The 22,910-nt window shown below is 47.5% G+C and overlaps 1 protein-coding gene across 5 annotated transcripts; it reads right to left on the reverse strand.

Annotated features, from left to right (window-relative positions):
* Window positions 1-266: 266 nt before the first annotated feature.
* tjp3 (tight junction protein 3) lies at window positions 267-21,625 on the reverse strand. Of its 5 annotated transcripts, none has more exons than XM_018728272.2 (31): window positions 21,377-21,625; window positions 12,933-12,989; window positions 12,440-12,564; window positions 12,165-12,267; window positions 11,177-11,474; window positions 10,804-10,907; window positions 10,447-10,636; window positions 10,146-10,227; window positions 9,946-10,046; window positions 9,179-9,254; window positions 8,816-8,931; window positions 8,521-8,605; window positions 8,325-8,413; window positions 7,717-7,798; window positions 6,749-6,837; window positions 6,426-6,522; window positions 5,759-5,847; window positions 5,501-5,573; window positions 5,230-5,291; window positions 5,050-5,128; window positions 4,544-4,700; window positions 4,272-4,380; window positions 3,959-4,178; window positions 3,633-3,832; window positions 3,362-3,457; window positions 3,131-3,207; window positions 2,762-2,972; window positions 1,860-1,960; window positions 1,170-1,769; window positions 901-950; window positions 267-653 (listed from the first exon to the last, which is right to left on the reverse strand). In XM_018728272.2, exons 2-31 carry the CDS (start codon window positions 12,978-12,980, stop codon window positions 539-541), a joined length of 3,924 nt encoding a protein of 1,307 aa, XP_018583788.1. In that variant the 5' UTR covers window positions 12,981-12,989; window positions 21,377-21,625; the 3' UTR covers window positions 267-538. The 5 variants fall into 5 exon arrangements, with proteins under 5 accessions (XP_018583788.1, XP_018583791.1, XP_018583790.1 ...); XM_018728275.2 differs by lacking the exon at window positions 21,377-21,625 and adding an exon at window positions 19,646-19,667; XM_018728274.2 differs by lacking the exon at window positions 21,377-21,625 and adding an exon at window positions 13,237-13,260.
* Between the last annotated feature and the right edge of the window lie 1,285 nt (window positions 21,626-22,910).

Here is a 22,910-nt window from a genome sequence, read left to right on the forward strand (position 1 = left end):
AGGTAACGAAGCGTAAGTCCTCAGTCTTCTAGGTGAGAGCAGATTCCTTCAAAGTGATGTGCATAAATTGGCTTCAACTGCATTTGCAGCCAGCTGGCATAACGTGGAATAAGTTCAATCTTCACAAACTAAGCACAACATTTCATTTTAGAACAGAACGGTAACCTCTGAAGATCTTAAAATATATTTTTATTCCCTCTATGATAAAATAAAGCCTTCAAGTATTTCATTAATCAACTTTTATTGGAAATGATGTAGATAAAAAAAGGGTTTAGTTCATTTTCAGCACTTCTTCAAAAGACTTATGAATTGAGGGCGTTACGCACAGCAGCGAAATATGTCCGTTGCGCCAAGGAGCTGGCACAACGCCAAAATGTCTCACACTCGAGAAAACCACTACTCCTTCGAATGACGCCTCCAGTGGCGGTCACACCGGTGGCAGCATAAATATGTCTTGTCCGTCAGGATGAAAAGGCAGTTGTGTCTCAAAGTGAGCAGGCGCATTTTCTGAAGAGTCCTGTGACACCAGTAGGTCACTCTAGAGTTCAGTAGCAGGGCCCCATTCCATATCGTCAGACTCATCATTGTCATCAGAGCTGTCGCTGCCTCTGATCTGGGTGCGACGCCACTGCACCGCCTGGTGATGGGCCAGCCTGCCAGGGACAGGAAGTACACATGCATCTTTACATACTCGTCACAGAAGCACGTCAGCGCCACATCAGAAGCAAACATCAAATGATATTTACTAATAAACTAATACTTTGTTAAACCACATATGGAAATTTGTGTGATTGCTTTACCAGGCAATGTCTTCAGTGGATGTAAAAGGATGCATATGGTACAAAATTCACATATAACTTTTGAGCATATTCAGGAAGCACTGTTGCAGTAACTACTTACACAATAAACTGTGGTGAATTCTTCTTCTCCTGAGGTTCAGCCATCCGAGTCTGAAAAGATGAAAATTTTAGAACCTTGTTGTTAAAATCTCTCTTTTCAAGTAAAGACTACTATATGCACCAGAAACATGTATATTGAAAGGACCAACAAAAGATCGCTGCAGCTACACAGTAACTAGACTTCTCAAGTGATGAATGAAGTGTAAATACACACACCCTACAGAGGGTAAAGGATGGTGTAAACCTTGCCGCACATTGCACTGGAGGTACCTGCTGAAGTTTCTCCTCTATGGCTGACAGAGATGCAGGCTCAGGGCTTTCAGGAAGGTCTTCACTGGGAGGAGGGTCCGGAAAAGAGTCTTGAGGATCTGGAGCTCGGAAGTCTGGCGGGACATCCGACGGGGAGGGGGGGACGGTTGGGTCCGTGGTACTGACTTCGGAGGTGGAGTTGGAGAAGCTCCTGGGCAAGGAAACGCTGGCCCCGTGGGTGGAAGTGCCGGCGACTCTACGGGTGAAGCTCGGCTTGGGCACGTGCAGGATGGGTGGTAGCTCATCTATTGTGCTTTCATCTGGATCAAATTCAGGGCTGAACTCGTAAGTGGAGCTCTCATGACCCAAGGCAGGTTCTGAGGAACGGGCCAGCGCCGACCCCGTGTTTCGGGGGTTCGGGGGCCTGTCTTGGCTGGAGTAAGGGTCAGCCAGTTCTTCGTTGTCGGTGTAGGCTTCACCATCAGTGTAAGCTTCGCCGTCAGTGTAGATCTCTCCATCGGTGTCCTCGTAGTCGCTGGTGACTCGGCTGTCACAGCTCAGGTAATCACTGGAGGCAGAACGGTTTAGGGTGTCCAGCTCCTCTTCTCCACCGCCCTCCAGCTAGAGGAGACACCAGTGACCCTCACACCACAGATCCATTGACAGAAACTCAGAACAACTCTTCAATGGGATGTAAAGTTGCTTCCTCACCATAACCTCGGACACCCAGACTGGCTTGGCCTGTTGGAGGCGGATTTTGTCCTTCAGCATGTCGTACCATATGTCTGAGTAGGGGTTGAGTTCAATACGCTCTGTGGGAATAAAACATTAAGAATGGCCCTTTAGTAGGACAGATTAGACACTTGGGCGATTTCTCAAAACCAGCAACCAGGGTCACTTGCTGTACAGGTTTGCCTATTAGTCACTGTACCTCTACTTACTGATGGATCTAGGGGGGTCTGTTCGAGCGCCACTGTGTTCCCTTCATATATACACCAGTAAGTCCTTCCTTGTGTTTTGCTGCATTATTGAAGGTAGCATTCCAAGTTCTGCTGCTCGTTTTTGTGATGATTTGTGAAGCATAGGTTTGATGGGATTTGCAGCTTCTGCCCATATGATTACTCTTGTGACAGAGCAGCATAGCTGAAGACTACCCTTTGCACTTACAAAGCAGAAAGCTTGTTTTTCCCAATCTAAATGTATGTCTTTGCACGGAAAAAAGTTTACCAAACCGCATCTGGAACGGTGCCGTAATTTGCTGCACTGTCTGTCCGGTATTGCGTCTTTTGGGGACCCAAACGCCCACAACCATCAAATAGTTACTCATATCTGCAATTTCACATCCGCACAACAAGAGATTCATAAAGAGTGAAGCCAAAACTCTGGCTGGCTTTCATTATAAAAATCATCATTGTTATGTCAGCTTATTCTTCTCATTGTTGCATTTGTAATCCAATTGTTATTTGTCACTTATTACTGATTATGAGGGGTACAATGACTTACAGGCCACGTTAGTTTTTTTCAAAGTTTGCACGGCTCGACTTTTAAAAGTTCAAGCATAACTAAAGGAGAAAGACTGGATAAACAATAGTATGGCTGTTGGCAGTTCATACCAGCAAACAGATGGCTGTAGTACTTCTTGGTCTTGCGTGCCTGAGCGTAGAGGCGGCGGGAGCTCTTCTTGGAATTAGGAGAAAGGCGCTGTCTCATGGTCTTCACGTCCTTACGGCTTTGCGCATCCAGAAACAGGACCAGCGGGTGGTACTGGATATAGCTGAGCTTCTCCACTGCCGTGGGTGTAATGTCCACCAAAGCATGCTTGTTCTATTTAATACAAAAAAATATATATTTAGCATTAAAAAAAGATATATGTATACACATAGAAAATATACACACACAGAAACACGCACATATGCATGTAGTCCATGTGGCATATATTATGTACAGCTTTCCCATAGCTCTGCTGCTACTTGCGCTCTGACCTGCTCAGAAATCTGTCTCACGGTGTCCAGCTTAATGACAGAGGACGAGCCTTGTCCTCCACTGCGAGGAACCATTTCTGTTTACCAGAAAGAGAGGAAAGAAACACAGAAGAAAGAAATGGAAAAAGACAAAAGAAGGCGTGAAGGCAAAAATACTTAGTGAAATATGATCAGGAACCATCATTGATGACTTTTAAATGCACCATTAACCCTAAATAGCAGGCTGCTTACCTGCCACTTGAAACTCATCAGGCTTTTCTCTGGCCAGCTTTTCCATGGCAATGTCATTCAGGGGGCCAAGAACGACAACTGGACGCTTAAAGCCAGCTACAATAACAACGTGGAATTCAATGGAATTACATATTTCTAGAAATTATATTGCCAAGAATGGTACCTATAATGTAGGTAAAGGATTTCAGTTATGTCAGAGAGTTCAGAACATTAATTCCCATGAGAACCATTTTCCGAGGAACACCACTGCAATCATATTTTGTCCTTTTACCTTCTCTCAGCAGGACCTTCTCATAAGCGGGGTATTTGCCCTGGATTGTGAGCTGAATGAGGTCATCACGGCTCTTGCGGATGTTCTTCTTGGCCCCTCGAAGACCCCGTAGCTTCCAGAACTCTGCCCTTGGGCCAGAAACCTGCCGATCTGCCCCACTGCCCCTATTGCTCTGCTCAATGTTCGCCATGGTCTCGGCCCTAAGGGAGAGGTAAAGTATGCCTTGCGCTTACAACTTGTTTTACATTAACACAACATCAAACAGAACCCGTTGGACCATTAAGTGTCTACTGGTAGCGACTCAGTTCCGACCACCGCCAACACACCTTGTCTGGTTTGGAATGGTCCCTTTGTCCAGCTCCTGCAGGTCTCTGCCCATGCGAACAGCCAGCCAGTTGCCCAGCTTCCCACGATGCATTGTGTCCAGTATCCGAAACACCTCTCCTCTGGTGAAACTCAAGTCGATATTGCTCTCAGCCTCATGGTCAAAGTGTGTGCGGATGTAGAAGGAGTCACCCAGGTTGGACTTGAGGATCTTTCTGTAAACTACAGGGGATGAAAGAGATGAGCAATCATGCCCCAGCCAAGCGTCAAACCATAATTTGGCCCACTTCTGCACCTTGGTGTTTCTTTACTCACTGTCAATCTTGTTCTGGGTGAGGATTTCTACATCCTCCCCCTTGTGGATATTGATCAGGAACATGGCAGCTTCCTCACGGGTGAAATGACCAAAGTTCACCCCGTTCACCTGCCCAGGCCACGGCACAAGTATAAGACAGAAACAGAAGATACGATCACACATTTTGCGAAGGTTCATGTTTCCTTTAACAATGCCCACAGATGTTCAGTGCATTCATGCTAGTGGATGTTTGGTTTCAGCACATGGTTTCTTCTGTTCCAGAGACTGAGACCTGCAATATTTGATCTCCCTCCTTCATGCCCTGCTTCTGAGCCGGACTGCTGGGCTGCACTCCTCCGACAAAGATGCCCACGTCATTACCTCCCACGAGCCGCAGCCCCATGTTGCCCTGCTTCATAAACTTCACCCTGTTGAGATCTGAGCTGTACCTAAAAACGAGACAGAGATACAGAGACTGCCATAAACAGGTCTCTTCTCTACAGCACTTTTGAGATTCTTTACATACTAAATTTGTGGAACTGAAATTTAAATGTTTCTGTACTCTTTCTGTAATTTAGATCTAACTTCATGAAATTTAAACACAGGCTTTTGTCAATATGCTAGGTGCCCCCCCCCCCATTACATGTAGCCTATACTAATGAATTACTTTTGACAACACACAAATATCACAGAGGTTACCATTCCACGTACAACGTATATATCCTGTTTGCCGTGTCTAAACCATTTTTCATATCAGTGCTTTGCACAAAGTGTGGGCGATCCAACTCCAAGACTCACCCTAGATTATCTGATCTAGGGGATGATATGTCTGGGGAATCAGGTGGTAAGGAGTAAAGCGGCTCTTCCTGATTCTTGGCTGGGAAGAAGAAAGGCAGCAGTTACTTTGCTATGCAGACAGCTGGGGTGCACAATGTGACCGATCATACGAGACATATGAACGCAAGGGAAAGTACTTACAGTACAGTGGCGGGTTAACTGACACGGACGCTCCAGAGCGAAGGGTGCCATTGAGAGGGAAGCTGTGAAAACACAAGCATCACTTCATAAGCTGGGCATCCATGTGCAAACACAGCTGTTTCACCACACTGCTAAAGTGGGACAGACAAGAGGTGTGAAACATAAGAGCATGTCCCTGGTGGGGGGGAAGAGAGTGGCAGAAACAGGCACCCTGTGTGTAGTATGAGGTGGCACAGTGCAGGGCGAGGAGTGTACACCGACACGTGTGTACCTGCGGTTGCTGTCAAGGTCAGTGCTTTCAAGTCTCCGCGGGGGACTGGGGGCATACTCGGACGCGTAGGGCTCTGAGGCAGAGTCACACACACACACACACACACACACACACACACACGATCAGTAAGGAGGAGAGCTCATTACCTTAGAAAACATTGTATCTGCGCACAGCGGAGATGTGTGTAACGGCGGTGGAGGGAGTGCAAGGCACCGCATAACCGTGGAGTGACACTGCTCAGATTTGTGATGGACTGACCTTTGGGAGGAGGTCTGTAACGGGAGGAGTCTTTGGGTGCAAGTTCCTGCCTTGGTAGCGTGGCAGATGACTGCACCTCAGGGAGAACCCTAGGAAGAGCAAACAAGTTGCACTGATCCATTTCTTTGTTTGGGCCACACCGTCAAAGACAACTGACAAAGTCAGGGCTGCTGCTGTGCAGTAGTTCTGAGAGCATTCCATAGTCATCACGTAACAGTTGCAGATGAAACACAAACAGTAGCAAACTTAAAACAAACTATTAAAGCAATCTATTGAAATATTAGAAAAATAAGACATTAGAAAATTAATACTACAGTGCATCACATGCTTCCATTTGGAAGCCACTCTAGTTGGGTGGATCATATGGAATTCTCTTTCTGTATGTAACGCTGAGACACAGTCTCCTGAAAGGTCTGACAGCATGAGCCAAACAAGTAGCTCGGTGCAGCAAATGGGTCTCGGTCCACAGCTGGAGGCTCGGTGGTGAGCGCAGCGGTCATTAGCACTGAGCGAAAGGTGTGCCAGTAACACACAGACAGAGAAGTAACATTGACTACGGTGTCTAACTCCAACACAGCAAGTGGTGTCAGTCCCGCAGGGTGCTATTCGTTCCGGAACAGTTTAAATGCAAATTATTCTGCTTTTTCCAGGTGCCCTTTGGTCTCACGTGTATCTCTCTGTGCTGTGCTCGGAGTCCGTCTTCTCTTGGGGGTCTTGATTGGGGACAGATGTGTAGCTGGCCTCCGACTCCGAGCCTGAACGACCTAGAGGAAAAATATTTCTCTTCAACCAACAGACATGAACTTCATTTCAGAAGATTTCTTTTTTTTTTTTTTTTATTTTAAAACAAGAAGGGCCTTGACTCTTTACCTTGTTGACGGGAGGTATACAGGTACATCACAAGTTACCTACCTTTTACATTGCTACCTAAAGACTTTCATAAAAACAAAACAAAATGAATGCAAAAACTGGCACTGACCACAGACCTACCTGGAGGATCTAAAGAGTGTTTTGTCGCTGGGACAGTCCAGGCTGGGGGCTTCACAGAAGGGGCTGGCAGGGGGACCTCTGTAGTCTCTCTGGAAGAGAGTGGGGAGGAAAAACAATCAGAAGAACATGAAAGAATGGCAAAAGGGGTGCCAAGGAATCCAAAGTATCATTTGCACCCTGCGATTTCATCAAGAACATTACAGCAGATGACAGTAATCCCTATTGAGCAAATGAGTCATTGGGAAGGAGGGGTCAGAGAAGGTGGTGATTCAACTTTACTTGACCATGCTGGCAGAAGTATGTAAACACTGGGTTCTTAAGTCTTTCAATGGCACCTTATCAACTTAATGGAAATTGGAAAATCGCAAGCTAAAGCAAATAGTTTCTCCCAAATGTAAAAGATAAAAATTTCACCACTGATTCAATTTGTATTTAATTCCTGTTATAAACTACATAGCATTTTATAGTCAAATGAATTGGTGACAGGGTTTCTAGAAATTTCCATGATTTTTGACACTTGTTTTGAGGCAAGATTTTTATAGCTCATTTTCATCTGATGTTGTGCACATTACAGCAACAAAAAATAGAGGGCATAGTGCAACGATGAAATGACTGGAAGATCCCATCCATGCAGATTTTTATTCTAAGACTGATCCGTCACATCGACCCACATATAGAAGAACGTGCTCAGTGTGTTTACTGTGTTTACAGATTTTATTGGGATACACATATTGTACAAATATATAAAAATACAAAAGATGACTTGTAAGACAGAAGACAATACAACAAAGCAATAAAAAGGAAAAAAAAACAATAAGTGGGAAAAAAATGTAAACAAAGAATAAGTGAAAGTTGATGTTGCTGCCAGGCGTGGGTCAGTCAGTCTGCTCGCAGCGGAGTTTCGCTGATGCTCTGTCCCTGTACAGCTGTTTGGGTGGGAGTGCCACTGGGCTCTCGCTCATCTGTACCTGTATCTGTTCCTGGAGTCCAGACTCTGTGGCGTTCCTAGTCTGCGGGGGGGCTCGGAGCTGCTGTCGGACTCCGAGTTATCTGGGGAGAGACAGCGAGAACAAAGGCGCCTGGCTGAAAAGCATGACCCACAGTTAACATTTACGTTCATTTATGTCGCTGATGCTTCTCTCCTGAAGGACGTACAGTCATTTACCCATTTATACAGGTGGGTAGTTTTTGCAGTACCAATCCAGGTTCAGTACCTTGCTCAAGGTCACTACAGCTGGAGGTGGGATTCAAACTTGAGGCTTCGAGAACAGAGCATGGCTAAACACTATACTGCCTGTACCTGTAAGGTGTGCGTCTGCTCTGCCAAATTACCTGTGCAATGCTGCCTTTGTCAAATACCTTTATTACACACGGCACGCAACATGTTACAGTATATTCCAAATCACAATCCGTATCAAACTTTACGAAAATCAATTTCCAAATTCTGGCAACATCATGTGGTTTTTTTCCTTAACCATTATAAGGGACAGTGGAACTCAGTGGACAAGCATTAACATTCATTTGGCAACATTCTTGGACTTTTTTTTAAGTTACAGCACACTGTGCAGAGACACACCTTCAGGTGGTAGCCGCATTGGGGAGGGCCCTCTCCGGGGGGAGACATGGCGCAGAGAAACACCAGGGTGGGCCATGTCCGGGAGGACTCTGAGTGTGGGACACAGAGAAGGGGCTTGAGCAGTGCGCACACAGGAAGAGCAGATGAGACATTTCAGGATACGGCTACCCAAGACTCCCGCCACCAGATGTCCAACCTGTATCTTGTTTGCTCGTCCACCTTGGGACTGCTCTGCCTTGGGGGAGGGGACGCGCTGCGCTCCGAGTCTGACTCGGACACTTCTGTAAAGGGAAGCAGACAGGAACGTCTAGGCTGAGGCAGCTGCTCAGAAATGATGGAAAAAGTCAGTGACTGCAAAATTACACACAAAAAAAAACTAACTATACAGTTGTATATATTTTGCTTTAGGGACTAAGAACAAAGACTGATTCTCAATCAAAGCAGCTCACACTAATAGTGTGCGTCTCTCCCTGCTGGGCGAAGTACAATACCTTTGCGAGGGCGGGCCGCCGATGACGACGCTTTGGGTGGCGTCCAGTGAGAGGAGTCCACGCGGTAGGTCATGGGGGAAGCTTTGGGGTTGGGCACCGGTATACCAGATAACGTCCTGTACAACGGAAGGTAACGTTGAGTCCACACAACATTCAACTTGTATTACATGACCATTTTAAATGCTGAAATATTAAGGTCAGTAAGTCATATCTGATTTCTGAGGCACTTTTGCTGATACAACCCTTGCAAACTTAGCCTTAGGCAAGGTGGCAAGAAGAAGAAGGTGAGGAAAAACAGTCGAAGAAGTGCAGTTTGAAGAGCGCTACATGCCAAAAGCAAGGTCGGCGGGATGACGGCGTCACCTGTACTTGGTGGTGTCGGGGCTGTCCCATCTACGAGGGGGTGATGCGCTGCGGTCCGACTCAGAATCAGAGGGTGCTGGAGCGAAAACGAGACCACGATCCCTTGAACCGTTCATTGAACTTTTAATAGCCCACAATTAAGCCTATGATCTGCTTCTGTGACTCCGAGCCCTGGCAGCAGCCCAGGATGTCAGGGTTTAACCGCACACTTGTCTTTATTTACTCTCTTCCTCAGTTCCAGCTGGATGCTACTGGGACCTCAGCCAGGTATCGATCAGGGTTGTTTCCTGCTGTTGACAAACACTACATGCCTGGACTCCTGATTCACAGCTCAAACCACAGATAACTGACTGTATTGCTAACAAACAACTGGTTTGATGCATAGTAGGCAAGGAACACATAACAGGCACAATAAAAATAAACATCACACAGGCACCATAAAAAAGGAACAACAACCAATGCAGCAAATCCAAATTCAGGTTTCAGAAACTGGGCAGCTGGTGCTATAGTAGCTGGAGCTGCTGCCTTGCACTTGAAGGATCCAGGCCTTTTATACAACTGGCTGTATAAATGGCTAAATAACTGTAGGCAACACAACACTGTAAGCTGCTTTGGAGAAGAGCATCGGCTAATTAAACAGCGTAGGTGCACTCGGACACAGCTGTGGTCTAGTCGGACTAGGACCTTGCTTTGTATTGGTGCCTGTTCATCACCAAAGGTTATGGGCCCTAATAAGAGTTGTGCAACGTCCCTGGAATTTAACTGACCTCTTTGGGTGGGAGGCGCCTGAGCAGACGGTCTTGGCAGCGTTGAACGCAAGGGGGGAGAGCTGCGAGCCTTGATGGCAGCGACAGCTTCAGCTCGAGATCTGCAAGACAGGCAAGGAACGGACCACACCTTAAAAAGGTTCCATACAGGTCGAGGGAATTTCACAGCACCTTGAGAATTATTATTTCGGTGGGCTTACCTACGAGAACGTCGGTCTTTGGTCCCTGAGCGGGATGCCCGTCCCCTGGCGGGAGGGTTGTCCGAATCCAGATCCGAAATATCTGCCATTTTGTTAAATATGTGTGTAAATTAACAAAATACACAGCAGCTCAGAAGCACGGTCACAAATTGCTAAATGCAATCCACTGGTGCAAGTTTTGTCTGACTTCATTTATTGCTGGAGATATCGTGAGTGTAACCTTTAGCAGAAGCCTGTTCCATGGAGACACAACCGTACACCTCAATCCCCCCCAGCGTGCTCCCTTTTTATTGGCTCTCACCCTCAAGATCCGAGCTGCTGTTTTCAAGTCCATCATCCTCGCTGTTGGGCAGGCTGTCCTCCACCTCAGGGATGCTTACCAAGAACTTCCGGTCATCCCTGAGCACTGTCATCGTCAGCTTGCCCTTGGACTTCTCCACCAAGTGTTTGGTTTCCAGCAACGAGAGGTTTTCTGTGGTGATCCCATTAATCTGCAAAGAGCAAAGAGCTTAACGTCTGCTTCGAGAAGCTAAACGACTGAGGAAAGTGCAGCAGCGCTGCAAGCCTATCAGCGCGATACCATGTTGTTACCTCTCGAGTTTGACCAACAGAAACGACATTTTAGAAAATTAACGAAGGGAGCGAATGGGCCACTTACCTTGAGAACAAGGTCTCCTTCTTGTAAGGTCCCTTCCTTGGACGCCAGGCCTGTGTCAGTCATGTGTTTGATGAAAATCTGACTGCCCAGCTTCAATCCGTACTCTAGATGGCAAAGGGGGAAAAAACTACCCGCTAATAAAATGCGTCCCTCAACACGATAGGTGATTTACGGAAGCCTTGGAGAATTTCTCCGTTTCCTCCACGACAGCGGTCAATATAAACTTCTGCTCCATTCTGCTGACGAGCTGCAGCGTGCAGGACCATGTGCCCCGAGAACCAGCTTACCACAGAGTAATGTGGTGCGGTGCATAGAACAGTGTATCCATAGACAGTCAGCGTAGCGTGTGTAATGGTGTACCATGAGCCCTTACCATCTGTTAGTTTCTTCTTCAGCAGCGTCGCTTTAATGGGCTTGTCTGGGCCTGCCTGGGGGGGCAGCCGTTTGAAGCCAGACATCAGGGTCAGGGGTTCGCCATTGCGCTCTGGTGTGTAGCTGCGAGCCCGCCTGCCCCGCCGCTCATAGCCGCGTTCGCTGCCAGAGTCAGAGCCACGGCGCGGTCCTCTGCGGGCTGGCGGTTCGTCGCCCAACAGGTTGGAGTGGGACGCAGAGCGGGACGGTTGAGAACGAGAACTCGCTGGAATCTGGATCTTCCGGGGCCTCTTCAAAGTCTGAAGAAGCACATGGGAGGTCAAAATTCCAGGCATTCATTTCCTTCTAACTGATGCAGATGGATTGCCATGCTTTTTTCCATTCAAAATTATCTTTACTGTGTATGCTTGTTCTCTCAAAGTTGGAATGGGTAACCTTTGAACCTGCTCCCCTTGTTTTCTGTGTACGCGCTTGTATTTGCAGTGTCTCGATTTACTAGTATCGTTTCTGTGCTGTTGTGATCTAGTGCTGCTCATTACGTTAATTAAAAAAAAAAAAAAAAAAGAGCGTGTGGCCAATCTGTAGCGAAAACTATGGAAACACATCCTTTTATTTTAAGAGCAGACAGTCTTCGATGTAACCTAGAGATGAATGCATCTGCTCAACCTGGAACTCGGAGTGGGATTTCCCACAGCCAGCGGTAAAAATGAAGACATTGACATACAGATACTGTATCTTTCCCGCGCATTGCCATGATGTAGTTCATTTCCGTACCGAAAATTTCCACACGTAGCCAGCCTGTCAGCTGACCGATGTTCAGCAGTCTACAAGAAATGTCATCAATCATGCAGGAAACGGCAAACAACATTTCCCACAGAGGAAAACTCCCGAAATTGCGATCATAAAGAAGAGAGAAAGCCCACGAATGACAGACAGCATTCCGTCCTCCTTCTGCTCACCAGTGTCCAGCGCCACGGCTGCGTACTCACAATGTTTGCAGTTTTACCGCAGGTCTTGAGGTGCTGAATAGTGAAGCTGGATGTGACGTTCTCCATGGATACGCCGTTCACCATGACGATTTGATCCCTGGTGCTGTCGGCAGACAAGGAGACGAGGTGAGAGCGGAGCCAACTGCCGTGTGGGAGGCGCCCCGGCACTTGGGTGTATTACATACTTGCCGGGAAATAAATGGGAGGATTATTAAGGTGCCAATGTTTGGAAGCAGCACTGGTGAAGAGGTGAAGGCGAAGGGAAGAGCACTCACTGCAGCCTGCCTGCGGCTGGTCCGTTGCGCACCACATCGGACACCACCACTGCCGTGTCGCCCGTCTCGGGGTTCGGTTTGTCTCGCCCCCCAGATATGGCTAGGCCGAAGCCCATCTTGGGGTCCTGAACAGGGAAGACGAGAGGAAAAGAGCCACATTCCTTTGCACTCCTGCCAGGGCACGTGACCAGGAGCACTAGCTAGCAGGGCGTGACATTCTTGTGTTCAAATTCCTCATCTGGGCTCTTGTAAAACAGACTGTTTGCGGCTGAACCCCCAACAAGTCCATTTTTTTCCTTTACCCCCAAACACTCCTGGATCCTCAAAATAATTAAAAAGTTAATCCTTTTTTTCCTTAAAGTTCTGTGCCATGTCAATTAATGCTTTGTAAGTTACTCTTCAGAAAGACAGCACTCTGTTAAAGATGTTATATGTTCCTTATCCACCTTCCGTATGAAAAAAAAGGCAGTAAAATTAAGCCAGTTACACTTACCTTGTTTAGTGTAACAGTGTACTGCTCCCATATGATCATTTCCTCCATGTCTGCTTTCTGAAAGAAACACAAGTTACTAAATCACAAGTAGGAGGAACACAGTACAGAACAGAAAACGTATTTAATAAATTAATAAATACATAAAAACGACAGATCACGTGTACAAAGAGCATTCTCGGAATCACCAATTTTCTGCCTACAAGCGAAAGAGTGCGTGTGGCGGGCAGTGGTGCTACAAGAGCAGAGTAAAGAACATGACTTGTGACTTGGCCTGCCAAGGAAGTGCACTGAGCTCCACACACACCCTTGTGTACTCTGTACAAGGAGCCAGGAGAAGTGGCTCGACAGGATCGCCGCGACGTGTTCCCACCTGTGCACTTCCTGTCTCTGATGCAGGGGGTGGAGCCTGCAGCGAGCAACACCTGTGACTCCGCCCCCTCCTGGACCACCAGCTTCCGTCATGCTGGCACAGGGAGCAGCCCTGACCGATCACATCGTGCTCGTCGCAGGCATCAGAACGAACGCTTTATATATTTCTCTTGCTTTTTCCATTTCTCAGATTCTTCTAAACAGTACTGTTTCACACCTAACAATACTGACACCTTTCTTTTCTTTTCTTTTTTTTAAAGCAAAAACCAGTTTAGCAAGATAAACTTCTACAGACAAAATATTGCACAACGAATTCTGGCAACTTACAATACGAGCAGACATATAATAAACTCTAAATTGTCTATATTGTACTTTCACCACACGTGTCCGTATCCATGGTAACAGGTAATTGCAGAGAAGCAGAACATACACTTCTTCCCCTCTCATGGCCTTAGTGATCACAATCAATGACACTGAGGGATGTCGAGGAGTCCTAAAGTTTTACTTCTGCTCACTGTCAGTGCCTAAAGGTCAGAGGTTGCAGTGAGCCCAGTGAGGCAGTGCTGTACAACACAACATTTTGAAAAGTACTAATGCAATCTCTCCAAGGCACAGAACGAATAGTACAAGTTTTACACCAATATTATCGCAACAGTACTGATTACAAGAAGCATTCTTCAGATCAGGAAATATTGTAGCGCTATAGCTGTCTCCAAGTAGTGCCATTGTCTCACAGCGCCTGGGTGGTGCGAGAGGACGTGGGTTCGATCCCCACTCAGTCTGTATGTTTCCTCTGGGTGCTCTGGTTTCCTCTCACAGTCCAAAGATATGCTGTTCAGATTCCCCCATAGTGTGTGAGTGACAGAGAGAGAGAGTGTGTTCCACTGATGTACGGATGAGTGACTCATTGTAAGTTAGTGTATCTAGTAGTGTAAGTCACCGCAGTGAATAAGGTGTGTGGGGCCAATAATACTGCCTAGTATCCACTTAAAGTTCCTTTGGAGAAAAGTGTCTGCTAAATAAACAAATGTAAAATGTAGATGTAATATTGTTAAACATTTCAAGTAAATATTGTCTTACACGCTGATACCTTTATTTTGTATTTGTCCGTTGGATATAAATAAGACATGAAAAAGGATGAAATATCCTACACAAAACATCAGCTGACCTTGCAATTAAATAATAAAAAAAAAAAAAACAACACAAATTTAGAACAAGGAGATATTTCGTCTAATTTAAAATATTCATAATCTAACAACGGTCATTTTAAGGGAAAAAACGTAGTGGAAATATAATGAAATAAAACAGGGTTGTTTTGTAATATAATTGTTTCTACTTCCAGCACAAATACTAAGACCGGAACAACTTGGACCTACAGAGACAACTTCAGCAGAAAATTAATTTTTTTGCCCCCCACAACTTCACACGAAGACATAAAATCCGATTTTAAAGAACTTTTTCACAAGCTATTGGGACATGGCCTGAAAAGTATTACTGACAATGAACAGATCCATTCATTTCAGTACAATTTTTCCTGTATTTATACATAAAGGTGTACAATTCTTTACAACACTAACTTCGTTTACAAAACTGTACAAAAAAGACAACAATCATCCAACAAACACTACAAAAAAAATGTTGCAGACATATGTGAAAAAGGACACAATATAGTAACGGTCAGTGGACCATGGGCCTATGGGCCTGAGCCGAGCACTTTAAGAGTTTGTAGGATAATCTACACCACATACATTTACTCACGTAGCTGACACTTTTCTCCAAAACGACTTACAACATTAACCTATTCACAATTATTTACCCATTTACACAGCTTAGTAACTTAACCGGAGCAATTCAGGGTAAGTACCTTGCTCAAGGGTGCTGCAGCTGAGACTCGAACGTGCGACCTTTGGGTCTCTAACCACTACGCTACCAGCTGTCCCTACATCTAAAGTGCCAGCAAGGAAAGAATTGAGTGACTTACTGGTAAAAAGACTAACATGTCACAAGAGAAGACTCAGAGAAATATGAGCCCAAAGCTGTGGAGAAAAGGATAATAGCGGGAAGCAGACTGCGCCATGACCACGATTCACCACACTGTACATCAGCGGTGACCACCTGTCTCTGCCACATGCACATAACATATAAGATGACCAAAAAAAAAAAAAAAAAAAAAAAAAAAAAAAACAGGTCATGAATCGCTTACATGGACATCGATGTCTTTCTAAGGACGGACGGACGGACGGACAGACACACACACACACACACTGGCTCAAAGCACTTTTCACGAGTGGGGTCGCGACAAACCGGGGCCTAACCCAGCAACACAGGGCGTAAGGCTGGAGAGGGGAGGGGACACACCCAGGACGGGACGACAGTCCATCGCAAGGGACCCCAACCAGGACTCGAACCCAAGACCCGCCAAAGAGCAGGACCCGGTCAAACCTGCTGCGCCACCACACCCCACTTATTTCTAAGGAGTAAGGATGTAGGGTAAACAGCAAACGTGTGACTATAATAAAATTCTTGCTCAACATTGGCTGAGAGTTCTGACTGCTGCTGCCGCCGCCAATACCTGTAAGGGAAACTGCACAGGGCAGCGTAAAGCTGCCAACTCAAGGTACCCCTGTGTACGTGTAAAACCTTGGGCAGCACGGCGGTGTGAGAAACCAGGTAACCCAGGGATTAAGACATGAGAAGCTCCACGATACAGTGTCATTGATCATCGAAGAAAGCAAGACTCGCTTCCATGTGATATGACCCATCGACAGAATGTACCGGACGTCCATAGCGCCATCATTTCAGCGACTGTTTCCTCAGTCACTCCATCATACCACGCAGTGACAGCATTCATTTCTAGGGAACTATTAACACAAGTCTAACTCAAAAGTACTTTGAGTTTTAAAAAACACCACCACCCGGACATGTTCAGTGTCCAAGGTGTGTGACTGCAGCCCATGTGCTGTACAGGAAGTGCAGGCAGTGACCGCCGTGCACACCGAGTGTAGGATCGCCACTCGAACCACTTCTCTGTCCCGCCGTTAATATTTCTGCTGCACCGTGACTTATTCTTCTGAGAAAACAAACAAACATACATATGTATCTACATGCAAAAGCTTATTGAGCAGCTGTCTGCTGCGCTAGAGGGCACGATGAAGTCAGTGTCAGCGGGTGAGGTGGGGGGGGTCCTGCGATATTACCACAAAACCTAAAGGTGTGTCTCACTTCCATACTATACAAGATGCTGCAATCTGTATGAAAAACATCAGTAAGCAGCATCTCATCCAATGACGACTCACCGAAGCCCATGGGGGATACACGTTACTGTTCAAACCGAATACCACATTTATACTACATTCGGTGTAAACAGTTGACCCACTGCAGTTACGTGAACTCCTGCTTGGAACATACAGCTGAAATATCCTCCACAAGGTGTGGAAAGAGCCGTAGCCAAAAACAAGGTGTGATGCCCCACCCCCCCCAACTTTTGGGGCTGCTGGTGACCCCCACGGCCATACATGTACATGTGTTCATTGATCAGACACTTTTCTCCAAAGCGATGCACATCTTATAAAAAATACATGTTCATTACATCAGTAGAAAGGGACACATAGATGCAGACGTGTGATTCTTAACTACAGTTAGTTTGTTTCTTTCCACCATCTGAACTGAAGTTCATTACACGAGCAGCTGCATACAACTCAGAATATCGACGATTCCAAAAGCTCATTCAGGCCTGAAACGGGCCTCACCTGTTTGGTGGCTAGGAGGCCTTTTTTTTCCAACAAGGCCTCCTAAGAGGAAACGTAAGCTACAAAAGGGTAAAAGCGGACGCCGGCGAGCTGCAAAACACTTTGGTCACGTAACTCGTCACCATGGGCTGACACTGAGTGTCCCTGCTCACACACAGCAAGCGCACAAACACGGGGAGATAACACCTGGCTCAGTTCTCTCCCGGCAGCCCACAAACATGTCTCCGCCATCGACAACGGGCGTCTCCGCAGGGGAACGGGGTCCTGGGCAAGAGGCACACGGCCTCCGCAGCCACCGCTTCCTGAGCGTATTGGAGCTCGTGGGAATAAAGAGATGCGGCGTTGCTGTCGTCAGCCCTCGGCTGCACCCAGGTGTGCGGCGCACAGGTGAAAACGGAAGTGTGCGAGACCAGATCCTACTCACCGCCTCTTGGAACCTCACCGCCATTGCAGAGCTGCAGCCGCGGCTTTACGCAAAACAGCCGTGACCTCTGTCACACGATCGCAGGCAGCTTCCACAAAGGCGGAGAAAAACACAAGGACGAGGCTCGGAGGACAAACGCTGCATGGGGAGACCCCCCTCCCCCCTCCCCCACGAGTCACAGAGGTTCCACCCACCGGCCCTCCCACTGCAAAACACCTTCTGTCACCTTGGACGTGCAAACACCTGCAACTGGACGCGGACGCCACCATGGGTACGAGAGACACACCTAGGAGATCGCGATAAAGGAAGGGGGCGGCTATTCCTAGCGCTGAAACAACAAGGGGTGACGTCTCGGAGCAAGAGGTAAATGCAAACCTTTTCGTGGGGAATAACCCTCAGTACCATAGGAATAAAGGCTTTCGTCCGTGAACACCAGTGGAGTCGTCCTGTCGACGGGGGAACGAAACTCCGAGTGTAATCATTGACAGCGCTTGAGCGACGCTCAACTTGACGACCCGTAACAACAGACAGCATCTTATCGGTGACATGATTTTTCACACAGTGACGACAACACGAGTAAAGTAACAGAACTACGGTAATAAGTTCACCTTTAAGATTAGGTTACATTCATTTAGCAGATGCTTTTCTCCAAAGTGACTTCCAATGAACTCTATGTAGTGTTGTGAGCTCACACACCTTATTCACTGCAGTCACTTACACTACGTCACTCATCCATACATCAGTGGAACACACACTCTCTATCACACACACACTATGGGTGAACCTGAACAGCTTTGACCTTGATTACTTTAGAATGTGTCATTAAATGGTACTTCACAGGTAAAAGGAAGCGCTTTCCAAATTAAAGAAATTACATCTATTTGTTCAGCTGATGCTTTTCTCCAAAGCAATTTACAGTGTTAAAGTTACAATTATTTACCTATTTATGCAGCTGTGGGTAATTTTACTGGAGCAATTTAGGCCAAGTACCTTGCTCAAGGGTACTACAGCCAGAGGTGGGTTTTAAAGCTGCAACCTTTGGGTCCAAAAGCAGTGCCTCTAACCACTAGGGTACCAGCTGTCCAAATTACTCGAAGGAAGGCAGAAGAGAAAGTAACTCCTAGTACAGGTAAGACTGTCAGAGAGCGCTCCCCTTTCAGCTTTGGAGGACTAACCTGTGCCAGGCCTTCTAGAACATGAGTCATCCCCTCTTTGCCTCACTCTCTCACACACACACACACACACACACACACACACACACACACTATCAGCGGTATTAGTATTGCACTACACCATACCAGGGCACAGTCAACTCCTCATGGAACGCAGGCAAGAGGGATGGTGGGGCGGCGTCATTTCCTGAAACCACCTTTGCAACTCGCATGGGAATTCAGTGCGCACAAGTTTTGCTTTCCGCACGTATTAAAGACACGTAACAGCCCCAAAACAGGCTCTTTTTCCACAGCTTACCATTTCTGTTCTGGGAGTTCCCTCCAAAAATGAGCCATTATCTCTGCTCTCATGAAGTTCAAAGCAGTTGTGCCACGAAGCCAGAGAAGCGTCTCACTGATCGACGACCCTCTGCCGTCATTTCCACTGTTCAGCTAAACTGCCTCTTTACCCAACGCAACGGTTTTGGCCCAGGGAACGGAGGGAAAACCGCTCATATTTCTCGCATGTAAAACGTATCTTTCTTTAGCTCTTCTTCCAGTTACGACCAGGTGCCGTGGAGCCGGTGCACAACACCTCCGACTCCAGTAACCCAACAACAGCTTCTGACACCGACTCCACAGCACTGTTACGACGCAACTGCTTCTCGACGTTCGGAAGAAAGGTGACAGGTGCGACACTCCCAGGAAGTCCCATGGTTTACTGGTGCACCGTGTTGCGAAGGAGCGCGCTTCCGCCTGGAATATGGTCAACGAAGACGACTAAGAGCAAAGCCCGACTGGCACGACAGCACCATCCTGCTTCTACCCCACCACCACACCGCATTTCTGAGCACCGGCCTTGTTGCGGGAACAACTAATCATTAATAGCCGACAGTCGAGTGACGTGAAGCCAGGCTCCGGCGCAGTCGGCACCGGGAGAAGGAAACTCACGGACGAGGCCGACACTCGCAAAGAAGCGCTCGCTGGTGAGCAGGGGGGCCGAAGCAAACATTTACTCACAGCTCCGGTGCCACCTGCTCAAAGTGCTCTTTGTCCAGGGAGGAAAGGTTCACCTCTTGGGCCACATTATCCCCAGCTCCCATCGGCTGTTTTACTTTCACTTCTGCGCCCTTCCATTACTCATTTACGTGGCACACATCCCACAAGCGGTAGAGCGCTGTGGTCATTCAGCATTGCAGATGACCGCTGGCTTTGGTGATCGTCTCCATTAACCAGCCAGCGGTCAACAAAGTCCAGGTCATGTGTCCTTTCGAATAGGGGAGCGTGGAGAACAAAAAATAAAAAAAAAACAGAATCGTCATGACTATCTTCGTCGCTTCATCACAAGCTGGAGGAGGGGTGACGTCTGCGAACATATACTATTTACACACACTTTGCAAACACCGTGAGAAGCCTCTCCATTGTACTGTGGTAGGATCACGTTGCGTCTATTGGCTTTGAAACATTTCCGTAGGGGGGAAAACGTCCGGTGGACGGAGGGGAGGGGGAAGCGAAAGACGCGGCACTCTGGGAATGCCGTGTGTCGAAACTGCAGCGATACTGTGCAGCAGAAACCAGTAGGTGTGGCAGAACCAGAATGATGGGTTTGAGGGGAAGACGCAGCAGGGCGGCCCTCTCACACACACACACACACACACACACACACACACACACACACACACGAGTGCTATTTCTTGAAACCGCACATACAGTGCCATGACAGTATTGTGACTCATTGCGAAGCGGGAGAGGTGTAAAGAGTAAAGAAGTAAACCCATCCCATACGCACCTGAGCGTCGAAACATCGCAACACTAGCGAGTGTGTGCTCAGCGTCACATCGCAGTGGCTACACACACAGTAACTTTCCCTTCGTATCGCTGAGCCACGGCGTCTAGTGGACACCTTCGTTCGTCCAGGTGCCTTGCAGTGTTACGCAGTTAACCGTACACCGATTTACCTCTTTAGAGCAGGATGTTTTACTCACTGCATCCATACAGGAAGTGTCTTGATCAAGGGTTTGGTGTGAACCTTGAACAGCAACCACAGGGATAGACAAAGTACACGAGGATCTGCAATTCCAAACATTCATTGTGTGTGTGTGTGTGTGTGTGTGTGTGTGTAGTGATACACTATGGGGTGTGTGTCCTCCCGTGACCCTTAGATTGTTTACAGAACGGTCCAGTGCCTCGCCTCGTCTCCGAGCTCATGATACACCTTCTAGTTACCGCTCCGTTTCACTTGTGTGACACGAGCAGCCTGTTCACCTGCAGCACTTTAACTAAGTTTAGGCACAGGGACACGACGACGACATGTATGTATTTATTCATTAAGGTGTTTCCCGTGTGTTAAATAGCAGGTTACACCGTACACCGTCCAGACCAGGTCACTCACTGTCGCTGCCTGGTGGTGACGCCGGTGGGGCCACCTCGCCACAGGTGAGTTACAGGGAGCTACAGGTGAGGCAACAATTTCAGTTGTTATTCATCTATTGTCAATTGAATTGTCGTGAAGCTGTTCCTATGCGCTCTCACGCCACAATAACGCGTTTCATGAAGAGCGAGACGAAGGACGCGACGCGCAAAAGACCCCGCAGCTCCTTTTTCTTTCCTTTTCCGCTAAGAAATATAAAGCGTGACACTATATAATTTTTTTTACTGCCACGACGCGGGAGCTTCCGAGCTCGAGCGGAACGCAAAGAACCACACGGGTGTTACTTTTTTTTGTGCGGGAATAACGTAAAAAAGACTCACCTGTGTGCCGCCAAGCTCGCGAATCACCTCAGGAACTCCAGTTTTTTTTTTTGCTCGCGCGCTCTCTCTCTCTCTCTCTCCCCCTCTCCCACTCGCTCACAACGGCCACCTGTTACTCTCGGGACAAACGCGCAGGCGCGTAGGAGAGTCGGCGGGTTTCCCTCAGGTCCGCCGTGCGGCGGCGCTCTCGGCCGACGGAGAAGGAGGGAAACGGCGAGCGGAGCGGGAGGAAGTTCGGCCGCCCGGTGTCGGACTTTAAGAAACGGAGCGGAAGAGGAGGTTTTTTGTATTTATTTAAATTAAAACGATGATAAAATGAAGTAACGATATCCGCAGAGTCGCTGGTCACCTCATGTGCTTGGCCACACCCGGAGCTCCTGTTACCTCCCATCTGGACTCGTCGCGCTGTGGCTCCAGCCAGGTGCTGGAAACGTGATTTGGTCGCGATCGCGCTCTGACAGCCGCCGCTTTTCCACCAGAACTTCATGTGAAGAAAAGTCCTTCCTGGTGGTGTAAAGACTCGCATTAATAAGGAGTGAAGTGAAGAAGGGCAACGGTTACCACAGCGCGTTCTCAGCTCAGGTTCCTCAGCATTCGTGATGGAATAAAAATAAAACAAAAAAATATACTGTGGTTTTTATGTCTACAAAGCACAGAAATTCAGAATGAATATATGGGAAGGAGGTAATGGTTAGAGGTTCAAATCCCACCTCTGACTGCAGTGCCCCTGAGCTCTACTGTACTGTACTGTACCGTACCGTACCTGTCCCCAAGGGCTCAATAACTGGCCGTAGGTAGCTTGGCTTTGTAAGCTGGTGTGGAGAAAAGTGTCAGCTGTCTGAATCAATGTAAAGGGAGAGGATGCAGGGCAATCGTACACACACACACACACCAGAGTTATTTGGAGTCACTCACCTGAAATGTGTCCTTGCACTTTGTGGACCGACCGGCGACCGGACGGAGCACATGGAGGAAAGACGTGAACATGCAAGCAGCCTGAGCGTAGAGCTACGAGACACCTGCTCCAGCTCGATGCCATCCAGAAACAACAGAACGAAGAGACAAAAAAGACATGAATGAGCAAAGAGAAATTGATAGAAAAAAAAAAGGAAGCATGCAAATTCTCTCTCTCACACACACTGTCTGAAGCCACTTGTCCCAAGTGGGGTCACTGTGAACTGGAGCCTAACCCGGAAACACAGGGCATAAGGTTGGAGGGGGAGGGGACACACCCAGGACGGGACGCCAGTCCATCACAAGGCACCCCAAGCGGGACTCGAACCCCAGATCCACCAGAGAGCAGGCCCCAGCCAAACCCGCTGCGCCACCGCACCCCCCGTGCATGCAAATTGGAAATGTATAAATCATTTGGAAAACGTGGGTCTGAAGCCTGGATTTCAAAGTCTCCAGGATACAACACATATTCTGGACTTGGTTTTGAATGACATTTGCTCAGAGTTTCCAAGATTAGGCAGGAATGTTGCATGTTGGGGGGAGAAAACTGAACGAACCATTTTTGACACAAGCGCACATT

The sequence above is a fragment of the Scleropages formosus genome, chromosome 9 (assembly GCF_900964775.1).
Source record: "Scleropages formosus chromosome 9, fSclFor1.1, whole genome shotgun sequence".
Taxonomy (NCBI): domain Eukaryota; kingdom Metazoa; phylum Chordata; class Actinopteri; order Osteoglossiformes; family Osteoglossidae; genus Scleropages; species Scleropages formosus.

What these genes read in the sequence shown, in the direction of transcription:
- tjp3 (XM_018728272.2), bottom strand. Translation starts at nt 12,980, where the DNA reads ATGGAGGAAATGATCATATGGGAGCAGTACACTGTTACACTAAACAAG. An exon ending in AAAGACCGACGTTCTCGTAG is followed by an intron (nt 10,047 to 10,145) that starts GTAAGCCCACCG and finishes CCTGTCTTGCAG; the next exon opens with ATCTCGAGCTGAAGCTGTCG. An exon ending in TCTGGGTGTCCGAGGTTATG is followed by an intron (nt 1,770 to 1,859) that starts GTGAGGAAGCAA and finishes TGTCTCCTCTAG; the next exon opens with CTGGAGGGCGGTGGAGAAGA.